General features: G+C 38.1%; 1 protein-coding gene across 1 annotated transcript in view; it reads left to right on the forward strand.

Annotated features, from left to right (window-relative positions):
* MAPK10 (mitogen-activated protein kinase 10) overlaps positions 1 to 16,586 on the forward strand; it is a 70,908-nt gene that overhangs the window by 19,428 nt on the left and 34,894 nt on the right. Inside the window, exons 2-5 of the mRNA XM_063310304.1 lie at positions 4,155 to 4,284; positions 7,162 to 7,220; positions 9,658 to 9,796; positions 10,875 to 11,040. Of these exons, the coding sequence (XP_063166374.1) occupies positions 4,155 to 4,284; positions 7,162 to 7,220; positions 9,658 to 9,796; positions 10,875 to 11,040 (494 nt within the window). The remainder of the gene's footprint in view (positions 1 to 4,154; positions 4,285 to 7,161; positions 7,221 to 9,657; positions 9,797 to 10,874; positions 11,041 to 16,586) is intronic.

Below are 16,586 nucleotides of genomic sequence, written 5' to 3' on the forward strand. Positions count from 1 at the left end.
TGCTAACTTTGAAATGTAACATATGTGAAGGCAGATTATTTCATAAACCCTAATCAGTGAATTAAATCATAGAATGCCTTCCTTTCTCTAATCAATATATGTAAAAAATGTAAAAGTCCATACTACAAGGAGCTTACATTTTAAAATATAACACAGGGAAATAACTAAAGGAAAATAGTGGATATGGAAGCAGAGATAAAAAGGGGGAAAGCAAGGGAGATAAATGCATTTATGTCAGGCATATTGCATTCAAGGTGGGCAAACTCTTAAATATACCTGTATTCTTTATACTTCATATGAAGGGTACGATGGGACAATATTGTCACAATGGGGTTGGGGGGCTAAGAGTTTGGACCAAAGAGTATACATAAAGGGTTATCTTTGTGAAAGGAGTTGATGCCCCATAGCCGTTATCTTCTGAGTTTTGGGGTTAAAAATTATTTGCTAAATTAGACTGTCAGTGTGATCTAATGGGGAATCTGAAGGGGAAAGAATCAGCCAAAAAGTAGTCTCCAAAATGAAGGCATATTTATGTGCATTTCTATCTGAATACAGGGAGGGAGAATCCAAGATGTAAGTTGCCAGCAGGAGATGCCAGTTTTCATTACGAGTCCCCACTGATTTTCTATTGGCGTTGTCATTTGATTTCTGACACTTGTCTCAAGATATGTAGTTACACAACAGGCATCTGAGGGCGTACGAAGAATATTTCTCCAGTAGCTTTCAGACCAATTGCAGCAGAACCAGTATAAACTAGTGAGAGAGAGAGTCAAGAAGGCCAAAACCCAATGTTCATGGCAGAGCACCTGCTCTGCAGGCAGAAGGTTGATGGTGCCCTAGCATTTCCAGTGAAAAGAAACAATAGCAGATAATGCAAAGACCTTTGCCTTTAATTTTGGCAATAGAAACAAAACTAGTCTAAGCCAGTAAAAGGTAGTGTTTTATGTTAGTAAGCTACTATAGGTAGTCATCGCTTATTGACCACAATTGAATTTCAGTTGCTAAGTGAAGTGGTCATTAAGTGAATCCAACCTGATTTTGCGACATTTTTGCAGTGGTCATTAAGCGAATCACCATGGCCATTAAGTGAACCATGTGGTCATTAAGCAAATCATGTGGTTCCCTATTGATTTTGCTTGCCAGAAGCTGGCTGGGAAGGTAGAAAATGTCAATCATGTGACCACAGGATGATGCAATGGTCATAAATGCAAACTGATTGTCAAGAGCCCAAATCATGATCACATGACTGCGGGGACACTGCAGACAGTTGTAAGTGTGAGCACCAGTTATAAGTCAGTTTTTTCAGCACCGTCATAAGTCTGAACCATCACTAAACAAATGGTCATTACGTGAGGACTACCTGTAGAAGGTAAGCTCTGGGGTGGATAAGGCTTGTTTCTTTGCCACACCTGTATCACCCTGTTTGCTGTGCATTAGGTGCATAAGTAGGGTGGTTCCATGTTTAAAAAACATGGAATTGTTACCACTGAACCTATTATAGCCTGGAAAATATATTTGACACAGAGAAAGAAGAGCTCAATCCCCTGCTTATTGATGATGGCATACATCTTTCTTTTAGCTTACCCTGCTTTAAAAAAAAGGTGTCCATAAGGATGAACAAATAAAGTATTTGCTCCATTGCTGAATTATTACCTTTTTTTCATTACAACTGGAAATGAATGGTAGGTGGGGAGATATGCTACAGCTATGTTACATTTTTATTTATTTCAGCCCAGGGCACTGTATTATGAATCTTTAAATGATGTTCTATCTGCAAACATGGCTGCAACCTTTGCTTGAAATTATGATGTTCCCAATGATTGCAATATTCAATTTGATAGAAAAGGTCAGAGCATTCATTTGGGCCTGTGCTTCTTGTGGTTGATCTGCAGTTCCCAGCCTTTGGCATGGCTGCATTTGACTGAAACAAGCTGATAATGAAGAGAGGACAATGTGGAGGGTCTTGTTTTCCCTCCTTTCTCTTGTGTCAGATGCAAGATTCATGAAAAAATGTTAAGCACACAGCAACAGAACAAGAGAGCTAATAAGTGCTAGACTCTCCAGAGGCTTTTCCTTTCCTTGGCTCAATACATATGCCAAATTGTTGCACTTCTACACTGTCACAGTTTTAAGGAGACTAAAGGGAATTCTGGAAAATGAGCCTCTCTTCTTCCAAGGAGAAAAGGAAAGCTTGAATATCTCCTGTGAGGATTTGGGTTAAAAGTTACTAACAATCATGGATTATTACACTGCTGAAGTGTATGACAGTTATACCTCTGAAATATAGATTATTGTCTACCAGCCTGCTCCATCTCACAGACTGGGGATGGAGACATATGCTTGTTACAGTCTCCCTCACCGAAAGGTACTTCCTTTTAATAAATAGAACTGGCAATTCTTATTTCTCTCTCCCCCGCCCCCATTTTTCCTGGCATAAATTAATTATTAAACATAGCTGATATGCTCTTTTCAACATGATTATATCTTCAATGAAAAGGTAACCAAAAGAATAAAACAAACCAGATCTGTGATTCTCTAGAGTGGGTAAAAATCTTTCTCCTTATTGTATTATAATTTTTTGGGGGTGGTGGTGGGGAAAGAAGGTTCTGAAATGATTATTGCATAGATCCAGCAGAAGCTGCCTTCCATTTTTTAAAACACAAAATTTCAGATTATCCATGCATTTCCTGAAACTGTGCAAAAGCAGTTTAACCCTCCAGCGAGACTAAAATTAGATGAAATTAGAAATAACATTGAAAGAAGAGGCATTTCATTCATTAGTAATAACAGACTTATTTTTTAAAAAATGTTTATTTCCAGTATTGCTATTTGAAACAACAGCGGCCTTTCCTAATCTAGCGCCCTCTAATTTTATTGGATTTCAACTCCCAAAATTCCTGGATGCCTTTTGCAGGTTGGTGAGGAGTGACTATAGATAAGCCTATTTTCTTTGTTCCAAGATTGAATTCAGTTCTGATCAGAGTTTGTGGGTTTGGCAAAGCACACAATTCATTCCAATGAGATATGGGTTGATGAGAATATATACATTATAAAAGATGTTATATTGGAATAAATTGAATTCAAATAATGACTGGGATAAATAGTTGGTTAAAGCATACAGGTAGTCCTCGTTTAGCTACTGCCTTGGACAGTGACTGTTCACAGTTATGATGGTGATGAAAAAGTAATTTTGCAACCAATGCCACATTTATGACCTTTGCAGGGTCTCTCTCTCTCAGTCACGTGTTGGCCAATACAGTCGGTACGGTATCACATTGTCCTGTGCCTGACCTGTTTTTTTTTCCTTTTTTTGCCCCCTGGCAGGATGGAGAGATTGCCTAAACAAGCTATCTCTTCCTGAGCTGGTTTGCTCCCCAGCTCAGGGCTTCCCTAAAAAAGCACTAATGGCAAGTTAAGGAGTTTAGCTCTGTGACCTTAATTAGTTGATTAGAATCAATGCCATTTGCAGCTGCTTACTGAAATTGACAAGACTCTAATCAATTTTGCAGTACTGTAAAGGCTTTTGTTTGTGCTAAGCCTTGTGTCTCACAGCCATAAGCATGCTAGGCAAACAGCTGGCACTAACACATTCCTTTCAACGTATATTCCCCCTTGTATCCTGCTTACTCTCTTGTAATCCCTTCTTCTTCAGTTAATGAAAATACCAACATTAATTCTCTTCTTGTTAATTATCCCAGCACTGGGGTGAGCATTCCAAAGGGCAGGGGAGTGAGGAAAAATGACTATAAGATTTGCCCTTTTACCTGGCTTCCTCATGTTTTGAGTTCTGGAAACCTTCCCCACTGTTTGGGGTCATATCCTTCTGATGCTGTAAAGCAAAGGAAAGCAGAAGTAAAATTGTAACCACAGCTGAATTCATATTATTCTTCACTTAGCGACCATTTGGCTTAACAACCAAGTTGCCGGTCCCAATTGCAGTCACTAAATGAGGACTACCTGTATTTTCTGAAGCTCTATTCATGCAGATTTATTCAGATAAATTGGGAAAAGTCTTGAAAGGAATATAGAGCTATTGAAGAAATGCACAATTCTATTGGGAAAAAAATCTTGGAAATGAATAAAACTCAAGCAATGATATTTGAATGGGAATGATATGGGTTAATAGTTCTTTTGTTGTTATTTTCTTTTTTTAGTGCTGCATATGACGCTGTTCTTGACAGAAACGTGGCTATCAAGAAGCTCAGCAGGCCATTTCAAAATCAGACACATGCTAAGCGGGCATATAGGGAGCTAGTTCTCATGAAGTGTGTGAATCACAAAAATGTAAGTATTCCTTTGGTGAAAGGACTCAGAAGCATGGATAGTTCACACTGCTAAATGAAAAAGATTATGCTAATATATTGTTATAAAGTTGACTGTATAACCTTCACTATTTTAAACCCAAAATCCTATGGGGCTTTGTGTGCCAGCAAATGGTAATTTTTTAAAAAAAAACCTCCATTAACAAACACATACAGTACATTTGGATAGATTTGGGAAATGCAGATGTGATCACAGATGCTTTATTCTCTTCCCAAAGCAGATGTCTAAGAAAGGGCAACAGCTTTGCACCAAACACTCTCTATTTGTGGTAAGAAGAAAATGTATTACAATACAGCCATGGATCAGCATATTTGATTACAGAGATTCTCTCCTCTTTAAATACCATGGAAGTCCTGTAGGGAAGAGTGGAAAACCTATGTTGACTCCTGGTGACTGCCTGAATTAGTCCCTGCAGTTTCCTTGGCAGCATTTTTGGAAGTGGTTTGCCCTCGCCTTCTTCCTAGGGCCAAGAGAGAGCAACTGAATAGAATCAGGACTAATGCCAAGGGCAAAAGCTACTCATGAGAAGTAAAACAGTTGTGAAATACACCTTGCCTTCATTTAGGTAGCAGAAATATTTGAACCATTCTCCCTAATTCTTTTCTTTAGAAAATCTCACTGGGGTCAAGAGGCACAGTTTTTAGGGCTCTGCATATTTGGAAAATCATTTGGAAGAAGTGCTTCAAACCCTGAGTGTCCATGAACAGAGGACCTATCTGCTGTTCTTTAATGTAGGCAAATACTTATTCAGACTTCTGTATGAGGAAGAAAAATATCAAATCATTAAAGAAGTCTCAGGTTCATACCAAAAAGAGAAGTTCCTGCCTTCATGAACAGCAGAGAGATGCTGTAGCTGTATAAGGTCCAATGCTGTTCTTCCAAATTGTTTCTAAAGCATGCACAGCCCTAACACTTTTCTTGCTCATGGGACATACTGCTATTCTCATTGTGGCAAGGTGTGAAATTACTGGTATGCGATACAGCTTACAGGAAAAGAAGTGTCACAAACCTGTCAACACACGCAATTATAAATGTTACCATTTGAGTTCCAAATCCAATGTATCAGATTGAGTTCAGATTTTGAAAGCAAACTTTTCCTGCCTTGACCCTGAAATGTGATTCCTTTTGGTTCCGCACCTGTTTTTCACTTGGACTAGGGAGGTTGCCAAATAGGACCTTTCATAGAGAGGGCCAAACAGCTCTCCATTCTAGAGTTCTCTAGATATTGGAAAAAGACGTCATGGGCTTTTGTGGGTTCATGGGGTGTAATCCAAGACACAGCATACATGACACTGCTTACACTTTTTTTTCTTTGTATTAGCATAGCAAAGCAAGTTTCTTCTTCGTTTCCATTTTGGCATACAAGCACTGGAGTCAATATTTATTTACAACTAGATATGCCAAATTCCTTTCTTCAACATTTCTCCCTCTAACCTGAACTGAAGGCTTAACTCTTCTGGCGAGGCATTTTAACGTTACCTACTTTCCTACTGCACATGCAGGCAACCTACAATGCTGACTAAATGTAAATTCATTGCTATTTCTGTGCCTAAATTCCTTTCCTACTTAGAGATAAGTAAGGGGCTAATCATACTGGCAATTTCTCTGTTTCTGGCAGAATTTGCTCTGCCTGTCTGCCAGTCTGTCTCTGTCTCCTGTCTCCATCTTCAGCCTTTCATGGATGCCATCTGTGCCGGATGATTAATCCAGCGACAGCCCTTCTTGATCCAGATGTCTTACCCTGGGCATCTTCAAAAAACAATTATATGTCAACACTCAACACTGTTTAGGATTTTCCAGCCATTATACCTCCTCCATCTCTCATTCCTTTTACTCAGAAACCTTTCTGTTTTTAAGTCCTCACTTTTTTGCTTCTTCTTGACAGCTCACTAATAGCCTACCACTTCTATGGGAAAATACTGCCTATGGAAAATCTATGAGAATCTATGTTATCTCTTTCAGGGGTCTACTTACCAGCTACAAAAGAACAAAACATGACCAACATGCCTGTCCAGGTGCATTCATGATAATATGGTAGCACACTCTCATATCTACAGTAAGAATAACTCTATTTTCACATGGGCACATTTAAAATTTCTGTCTTGTCTTTGGCAGAGATTTTTAATGTGGTCATGTGAAAATAGAGTCATTCTTAGAAAGAGCAGTGATTTTTACTCTGTAGTTGTACAGCCTACTATCAACACTTTATCAACCTCTTCCCCAAATTTAACTTGACAGTGGAAGAAACAAATTGTAAGATATCCATAGCATCTTTGATATCAGGTGCTAATGATAATTTTCTTACCCCTCTGACCACACATTTGGCTCATAGCAAGACTGAAGGATATACTCAAGCAGATTTAGATTTTAAATTTATATTTGCTGGATATATCCTTCAATCTAGCTAAACACAGGAGCACAAAAATGGCAGTAGCAGCTGAATCCAATCTATGGTTACACTATAGTGGCAGCTAAATTAGTAACAGCAGTAGAAGTAGATTTTAGCAAAGACCCCTTCATTTTAAAAGGCAAGCCACCATTCTTCAAAAGCTTCTCTGCCTCCTTTATCCTTCTGATTCATCTTTAAAATTCAGAGATATCTCGTGGTTTTGCAAATTCTACACGTTCTTCCAGTGAGGCTGAAAACTCTTGCCCTGAAAGCAAATTTTGTTGAATTTTGTAGAAAAACCAAATAGTCTTTTTCCCCTTCTTTTTACTGCATAGGGTAGTGTAAACTGAAAACCTATAAGCAGTCAGTTAACACAATCTGTGTTAACCTGATCAACTATTAATATTATTTTTTTCTCTCCCCATCGTTCCCCTCTTGTTGCATTTCAGATTATCAGTTTATTAAACGTCTTTACACCACAAAAATCTCTGGAGGAGTTCCAGGATGTGTAAGTAATGTAGTCAAGAGAGAAACTTTGCTATGGGGTGGAGGGGGGAATTGAGGGGCAAAGTGCTTGGTATCTTGCAGTGAAAATTAAGATGTAGGAATAATAACATGTAAAATGCTGTTCTTTCTTAGAAACCGTTTAAAGAGAAACTCCAGGTAGTCTTGAGTTTTGCAGTTTCTGTCCTTCTACTACCTTTGGGCATTTCAGAAATCAGTTTAGGAATAGAGAAATAGAAAATTGAGCATCCTAATAGAAACACTTGAGAAAATGTACAAGTGAGCTGCAGGGAATGACGGAGAAGAACTGAATATATATACATATACAAAGGCTTTGGGAACCTGATTTAATTCCTTTGTCATGGCCGTTCCTTCTGAAATTCCTGAGATATGCAGGATTTTGAAAGTTGGACAATTCACCCTTAAGTTATCTCAATTTAAAAGAAAGAGGAAGAGGAGAACGAAATGTGAAACGTTTTATCTCTTTCATATTAATTTCTGATAATTTATGGCTCTAAAAATAATCTGAAAGAGAAGAAAAAAACTAATTTCTGCTGAGCATTATTTTTTCTTGCTTGGCACATGATCAAATCCTGATTGGAATGAAATCTGAGTAATCTATAAATGCTTGTTATTGGCTGAACAACTCTCTTCATCTCTTGTCAACTTCATTTACTGCCTTATGCTGGGAGGAGGCAAATCTTGGCTGGGCAACCAGTTCTTCTCCCCATGTGATATACCAGTGGCTTTAAAGCTGGAGACCTTTGGCAGTTCCAAATCCCTTCAGCAAAACTAAAATTTCCAAATATATATTTGGCCCTCTGTTGTTAAGTATGCCAAGGGAGAGAGAGGAAAGAAAAAGTTATCCCCTGCTGTTCTTGCAGATGTTCTACTTCACAGTTAAGGAAGGGTTTGAGGATGGAACAGCTAGAAACACTTGGATTTGGGTGGTGTTTCAGTTTTTGCTATCTGGCTTACCAACTATACAATAAGATGTTGGTGTTTTAACCTGTACAAATGTGCTTATTGGGATATTTTATTTATGCTTTAATTTGCATTTTATACTAAACTGTACTATTTTGGGCCAATCCTTGATAGCAATAAAATGAAACTGAATCTGAATTTGGGTGATGGGGAAGAGATGACTTGACACCTTTCCAGTATTTTTTAGGAGAAAGATATGTGGTAATATATGAGGGTGCGGGTGCCAAGTTTAAGACCTTCCCATCTTGAATTTTATATTTTACATTCTATATTTTATAGTTTACTTTGCATTTATATTTGTATTTTTATGTATTTATATTGAATTGTGAGTGATTTGTCATTTTTACTATTGTAAGCCACCTAGAGTCGTACACGAGATGGGTGGCAGAGAAATTAAATAAATAAATATTTGAGTTGACTCAATTCAAACATCTGGAATCATGCATATCTCTACTACTAAATGGCCCTTGTCTTTCTATCAATAGTTAGGACTACTGAGGAATTTTTCATAAAATTATCCTTTTCTTTATTTCTTGGCCAATCCTGTCTCAGACATTCCTTCCTGCCAGCATTATATTATTATACCTATTAATGTTTATTCATTGTCAGCACTTGCATAATCCTTACCTAGACACCACATAGGTTGGGCAAGCTGGAGGACAGGTAAGGAATTGCTAATGTCTGACTATTGCTCTAAACCATAATGTGCTTTGTTTAGCTTGTACCTATTCCATTGTGTGAACTCATGATTTCTCACTTCTAATGGTGATTTATTCAACAAACTTTAATTAACAAAGGTGTGACTTAGTGTAGTGTATAAAAAGAAAAGCTCCCAAATATTTTCAATAAATATTCTAAAATCTACCAAATTTCAGAGAATTGCTTTACAAAAAAAGGATAACTAGTATAATAGATGTATACATCCAAAGATTTAATGTGATGTGTGAGTCTACTCCATATATACATAAACAAGAAGGGAAAGTCATAGACTTGTTACAATAAATAGGCAGTCCAAGAAAAGTATATTTAGGATTAGAAATAAGGGCAAAATTCAGAAACTAACCCCTGCTATATCTACTTAGCTATATCTACTTAAAATAGAGGTGACAAAGATGTTGCCAGTCAGAATTTGGGTTCACATACTGTGTGAACTCTGATTTGTTTTAACTATGGTTTATTGAAGAAACTGCAGTAGGTTTTTTCAAGCATAATGTTAAGCCATAAACCACTCTTTATAAGCTATGATATAAACTGTATTATGCTTTGGTGGCTGAGTACAAGCAATTTAGGTCAAGCAATATATGAAGTAGATAAAATAGATGTTCCTGGATCTGGCTTAAAGCAACTTCGCGTATCGGGCAAAATTTGATGGCTGTATCAGATATGAAAGGAGTGCTACACTGGAAGCATCCCACAGATGCCAAGGAATGATAACATGACTTTGTTCTCCTGTCTAGTTATTTAGTAATGGAGTTGATGGATGCCAATTTGTGCCAGGTGATTCAAATGGAGTTAGATCACGAGCGAATGTCTTACTTGCTCTATCAAATGCTGTGTGGCATCAAGCACCTTCACTCTGCAGGAATCATTCACAGGGTAAGCCAGCCTCTCTCCACCTCAAAGTAAGAACAATTTTCCTACAAGAAATTATGTACTGAAATGAAGAAAATTATGAAAGCTTTTCCTGTGCATTCTTTATTATTCCTGGGCATGCCCAGCTCAAGCTTTTGCTGTTCTTCTATCCATAGCCAGAAACACCGGAATGAACAGCGATACAGATTTCATAGCCCAAGGGGGGTCCACATGGAACCCCTAACTCGTTTGCATCCCTGGAATCTTTTCTAACTACAGTTGCTACAGTGGCAAGGTTTTCTGCCATTTTAAAATAGAAAACATGGAAAAGCCACTATACAAGCCCTAGGACTTAACATAGTTTTAGAAACAAAAGGAAAAAAAAGCCTAAATTTCCCCTTAAAACTCAGTAAAACAGAAAATCCTGGTCTGTCAGCCCCACTAGGTAGACCAGACCAAGAAATCAATGGGAAGACTAAAACTATATTTCTGAGGTTGGCTATAACAACAGAATCTTGCAAGTCTAATTGTGCTGTACCTCTTCCCTTTCTTACATGTCAGTGAATCAGGAAGGCATCTTCCTAACCAACTTCCAAACATTATCTCATTTCTCAGGCCTTAAAAAAAGTTTCAGCCCCTTTTGCCTAGAAAAAGGTTCTTGCATATTTCTATCAAGGTCATCTCCTCTACTCTTTACATCAATGTTTCTCAACCTTGGCTACTTTAAGTATGGCTGGCTGGGGAATTCTGGGAGTTCAAGTCCACACAGCTTAAAGCAGCCAAGATTGAGGAACACTGCTCTATATAGTTTCACTAAGGTGTTATGACATGAACCCCACCTCTTTGCAGCATCATTGCCCCATTATTGACGCTCTTAGTTGCCTCCTAAAATGTTAAATAAGTCCTTGTGTGGTCATCAAACTGTTGGCCATTCCTGGAATACACATTACCTTTCTTTTCTCGCCAATGAATAATATTCAGCCAGCTGTAGACCCTCTTGGGTCTTTCATTTCACCCTCTTCCACCACAACAGACAAAAAACAATGATCTCTTGGAGGTAGGTCTCATGCCCTGTCCTTTCCTTCCCTTGCATCTCTTTCAGGATTTAAAACCAAGTAATATTGTGGTAAAATCAGACTGTACGTTGAAGATCCTGGATTTTGGACTGGCCAGGACTGCAGGCACTAGCTTCATGATGACACCCTATGTGGTCACACGTTATTACAGAGCACCAGAAGTCATCTTGGGAATGGGCTACAAGGAGAATGGTAGGATATATAAATATCAAGAGAAACTGGGACAGAGAGAAGTAAGGACCATAAATTGTCTGGGGATGGGAGGGAGGAGGAAAACAGATCTGGATAGGATCTATCTTTGATGAAGCCTTTCACCAACATGAAAAAAGCAACCTCGCCATCTACAGAAATAAAGGATTGCAATACCCATCAGTCTAGATTCAACAGGCTGTAGAGGAGAATTTGCCAGAACATAGAAATATACAGTAGGTCTCGTATTAAAAGCCATAATCACTGGGCATCTTATTTGTCATTCTGAGAGTAGAAATACCATGTGCATTGAATTCCCTTCTAGGTTACTACAAGAAAAGTTACTAAAGATAAGAGTATGGTACAAATCACCAGGCAGTTAAGAAACAACGTTGGAGACCATTCAAAACATTATTATAATGCTGTACAATACACACCTCAGCAGAACTGAGGTATAAGAAGATAATTTAGATAGGTATGTGTGCCTTCTTTATACAAGGGCTGCTCTGATCTGAGATTAGTGCTATACCCAAATGTGCCACAATGCTGACAATGTCAAAGGGATCTTCAGTAGCTGAGTTAGTTAACTTCTAGTTAGCTGCTGATCCTGAAGGGGGGGATTTTTTTTTTTTTGCAATTTTCCTCTTGACTGCAGAATGGGCATTTCATTGATGGCAGAAACTCCTGCTTTCTCCTGGAGAGGAGAAATGTAGGTTTCCTTTTTTTCCTGAAGCAAAAATATATTTGGCAAAAATACCATAGCTTCTCTTTAAAAAAAAAAAGCTTTGTTTCTCTGTCCACATAGCCATTTTTCATTGCTGCAGAAGGAAACAATGAAGAAAGAATGAAGATTGGGAGTAAGGGGGAATAAGCTGTATTCTCCTTCAAAATGCAGTTTGTCTGCTTTGGCTTAGTGTAAGAAAGCCATCATGCTTATGACACACAACTGATGGGTTCACACAATACACTAAGTCAAAAACAAGCAAAGGACATGATGGCTTTGCTGACAAATTTGTTTTTGTGTTCTGTGACTCCTCCCCTCTCCATTCCTTTGTGACAAAAAGTTCCCAGTAGAAAGAGGGAAGGCCTATTAAAGGTAAGAGCAACAGCAATGCCATCTTTGCAACACTTCTTCTGGAGCAACATTTAAGCTGAACATTTATCAGCTCAGTTGTAGAAGTCCTGCTGAAACCCCACAGTATCACAAAAATGCAATGTTCTTGGGTGGGTCCATTCTGATGCTACTATAGTAAGGAATGAAACAATGAATACAGTCCTTAGGTTTAGGTCCCTAGGTGAGGAGAGAAGATGCTGATGTGAAAATTGTACCCTATTATACCCTAACTGGGACACGGTGGCGCTGCCGGTTAATGTGAGTAGTTTAATAGGTACCGCTTTGGCAGACAGGTAACGGCGTTCCATGTAGTCATGCCGGCCACACGACCACGGAAGTGTCTACGGACAAACGCCGGCTCTTCGGCTTTGAAATGGAGATGACCACCGCCCCCTAGAGTCAGACACGACTGGACTTAATGTCAAGGGAAACCTTTACCTATACCCTAACTGCATTTTTTTTTAATGGGGAGAAACCTTGTCCAAATGACTTGCTAGGAAGATAGGTTGATGATTTTTTGTGCTTAAATCATCTTATCACACCAAACATTCTTTTTATTTGTGTGCTTAAAAAAGAATCCCTACCAATAGCACATTATTACAATACAATTGCATAAATGGCAGGAACCAAGGCTGCAAACAAGAAGAATACAATGGAAATACAATCATTAGATTGCTATTTTTGCTGTTTTTCTAAGCAATTTTAAGATGAAGATACCTTGTGTGTATTAAATGTAATGAGGAAATTCTACAGCTTCCATTTTAAGTTGTGGAATCCAATTAGTATGCCACAGCTCTTTTAACTAACATCTGACTGCAATCTGCAAGCTGGTATTTAATAGCTATTTTAGCCTGATTTCTCTGTTGTTTAAATTAGATAAAAACATGGGCTACATTTAAAGCATACCTTGTGTTCACCATTTCAGCCAGACAGCTGTCCTAAAGATAATTCTAGCTGTAGTTAGTTTTCAGTAGTAGTTAACAGCTTAAAGATTTTTTTTTAAAAAAATAGATGATAATAAAGAGGGAGATGCTTTTGAAATCTTCTTATTCAGAAGTTTTGTGACAGCCAATGGAGAAAATGAAGGTGGGTTCAAGTGTTGGTTTTGATCCTGACTGTATGCTCTAATGAAGCACAGGGGTCATTAAGACAGATGTCTGCGGAAAGGTACATAATAACATAGTACAGGAAGAATTACCCGGGATCAGACAAAAGGCCAAATGATCCAGTGTTCATTTCCCACTGCTGGCAATTATTATGGGAAACTACAAAAGGGCATGAGTACAATGCCACCTTCCATTCAGGTTGCCATGTGCTCTTCCCTTCCACTGAATGAATTCAGAAGCCCCTGTGAACTAAAACATCTAGAACTTCCTCAAGTTCCTCAAATCCCATGATCAGGATGTTTATGTCATTCCTGTGACAACTAAAATTACTCAGTTGATATACATGGAGGCAAAGACTAGACTAGGATATTGTACAATGAACAATCCAGAATTTTGCTGCACAGTGAAACTCAAGTGAGAAAGAAATACATTTGCATTTTGGGGCTACAGCCTATTATGATATGAGAAATTTGATTTTGGGTTTGGATTTTCAGAAGTACATTGTACAGTACAATAGAGGGAGAACCATTGTAAAAGGAAAGAAACAGATTTTATTTTTAATTTTCATTCTAGACCTTAAATATCAGGAAATCATCTTAAATGTGGGAAATTCTGGAGGAAAAAGTCCTTTATTTTAAATTATTGTCCATCGTGCTATCTGCCTTTCACGGCCACTCCATGCTTTCATTTTCTCTCAACCTGAGTTTATGGAGACTATCTATATTTTACCCCTGTTTGCTTACATTGTGTTTCCAAGTTTCCTAAATTACTGTTCCCTTTAAAATACTGGTCCAATATATTGGACTTGCATTTTCTGCCCTGTCCTTTCTGTCCCCTAAATGAAACATTTAATACAGTATTTGCTTTGAATAATAAAAAGAATAGCTTGGGTCCACAGCAATTTGCTTTGTTTCCTTTTCTTTCTTTTTGAAGTACAGAAAAAAGAGAGGAAGCAAAAAATATAATAGATTCAAAGAGGATTGCAAAATAATCACTAGGCATACCATGGATGATACTGGATGGACTAAGCTGGCCTTTTTCCATGGTGGGATCACATTGCTAAAATAGCTGGATTTCAGCCTGAAGATTATGTTGTGTGTGTACTTGTAATAAACACACAGGCACACAGGTGCACACACACCCATAATGTTACTTGTAGATATCAGCGGGAAAGTGGCATCGCCAAGTTGAACTGATTGTCCGAGTCCTGACACCTGGACTCTGCCAATGCCCAGCACTCATTTGAAATTCCCTCCCCATTAGAGAGAAGGGTAGATAACAGGACAGGATATGGATTGGGCAAAGGAATCTATGGCTAACCTATGGGGAGAATATAATGTTACATCTCCAGGTCGTGAGAGGCATTTGTATAAATAACACTCTAGAAAATCATCATCATCATATAAAATAATAACAATCCCTCTAATAATCATTGAATAATGTGGGTTGGGGCTCAATTCCATACTAACAATGCCTTTAACCAGGTATAATTTTCCAGGGTAAAACTTGGTCAGATAAGAATGGCAAGGAGTCTTGATAGTAATGGGAAATCCTGGTTTGAGTTGGAGCCAGCTCCAGGGTACCTAAAACTGACTCAAAATGGAAAATACATCTTTCTTGAGGAATAGGGTGGGTGCCCATATATCAGATTCTTCCCCTATGTAGTCCTACCATTGCTAAACATACTGATGGATCTTTTCTTGCTTTATATCTAACTGGGGTGGAAAGATAAGTAATTACTCCTTAATATCTCACATGTCCCTTAAATTTCACTAAACTGGATCATGGGCAATTCTTTCCTTGTCTGCCAATTCTTCTGTAACTGCCTGCCCCCTGTATTTTTCTTCATGTAATTATGGACCTGGGGCTTAGTTGGATAAGCTATTAATGAAAAATTACTTTGGGGAAAGGATAGAAAAGAATATTAGAATTAGTATCAGGCCCTTAATTAAACTCTGCTTCTCATGGTAACTTTCCCTAAAGAAGATACCCATAGCAAATGTTGTTCCTATGTTTGTCTTGTAGCTAGTCATTTCAGCTTAAATCAATGGTCTATGGAATAGCTCTTGAGTTAATCTTCAGCTGAATATTTTGAGGACTTCCAGTTTTCTCACTGACTAAAAGTATGTAGTATCACTGATTTGATGTGTGACTGACCTACAGGAGGAGGAAGATGACTGCTTTTTCTGCTTCCTCAGAGTAGTCCCTGTTCATTTCCAAGGGTTGGTGAAGGACAGGGTATTGATAATTGGCTGCTGCTCATGCAAGATCTAAAGGTTATATTTTCTATAAAATCTAACTGTATTCATTAATTACTTCATTAATCATCTACTTTATGGGTCCTTTTAGTTTTCTCTGTTGTGATCAAAAAACAACCACACACATTTTTAAAGCAATCCTTCAGCTAAAATAAAGTGTCCAACCCATCCCTCAATTTTTACAAAATCTTTGGGTACATCCAATAGGATGACCTTATGAGATTAGCCAAGTCCTTCAAAACACCCAACCCCATCAGCTGTATGGGAACAACTTTTTGATCTCTCATGCGTATGTAAACTGAAAGGCCATATAGTGTGGGCTATTCCCATACAATCATCACTCCGAGAGAAAGACAATAAAAAGGGGTGAGAAGGAGCAATGTAATTATAACTTGTTGGCTGTATAATTTAAAGGCATTCTTAACAACTGGCAGTATGCTAAAAGAACAATGCCCTGAACATTGTTGCAGCTGCACATGAAAAAAACATACAATGTCATTCCTACATCACTTATCCAGACACAGAGCAGTCTGCCTTGGAGATTGGAATGGCTGGAAACCTATAAATGTGGCTTGGGAACAGGATTATGCCGAAAGGCTATTAGTAAACATAGTGGGAATCAAAAGATCATAGATTCCTTTCTCTTCATCTTCACAACATGGCAACCAGCGACCCAATTTTTATTTAATCCTCTCAAATGCTATTAATAGCGCTTTTGGAATGGTTAGCTTTTCTCATTCCCACCTCCCAAATCCATATACTTTGTTATTTTGGGGGGCAGAAGAATAAAGAAGAACATGTAATGAGAATACATCTATTTTTCTGGTACTGTGTAAATGGAGTGACTTGGGTGAAATAGATTACTAGTTTGTGATCAGTGAATGCATATGGCCAATTAAAAATGATAGGAGCCATGTGAACCCTTCCTATGCAATCCTGTGCATGACTACATAGAAATAACTCCCCATGAATTTAGAAGGATTTATTCCCAGAAAAGTGGTATAAGATTTCAGCTCTAAACAAGTAAGTGCTTTATCTGTGGCACATAAAATAAATTGGAACATTAAAAAC

This window comes from Candoia aspera, chromosome 8, assembly GCF_035149785.1.
Source record: "Candoia aspera isolate rCanAsp1 chromosome 8, rCanAsp1.hap2, whole genome shotgun sequence".
In the NCBI taxonomy this organism is placed as follows: domain Eukaryota; kingdom Metazoa; phylum Chordata; class Lepidosauria; order Squamata; family Boidae; genus Candoia; species Candoia aspera.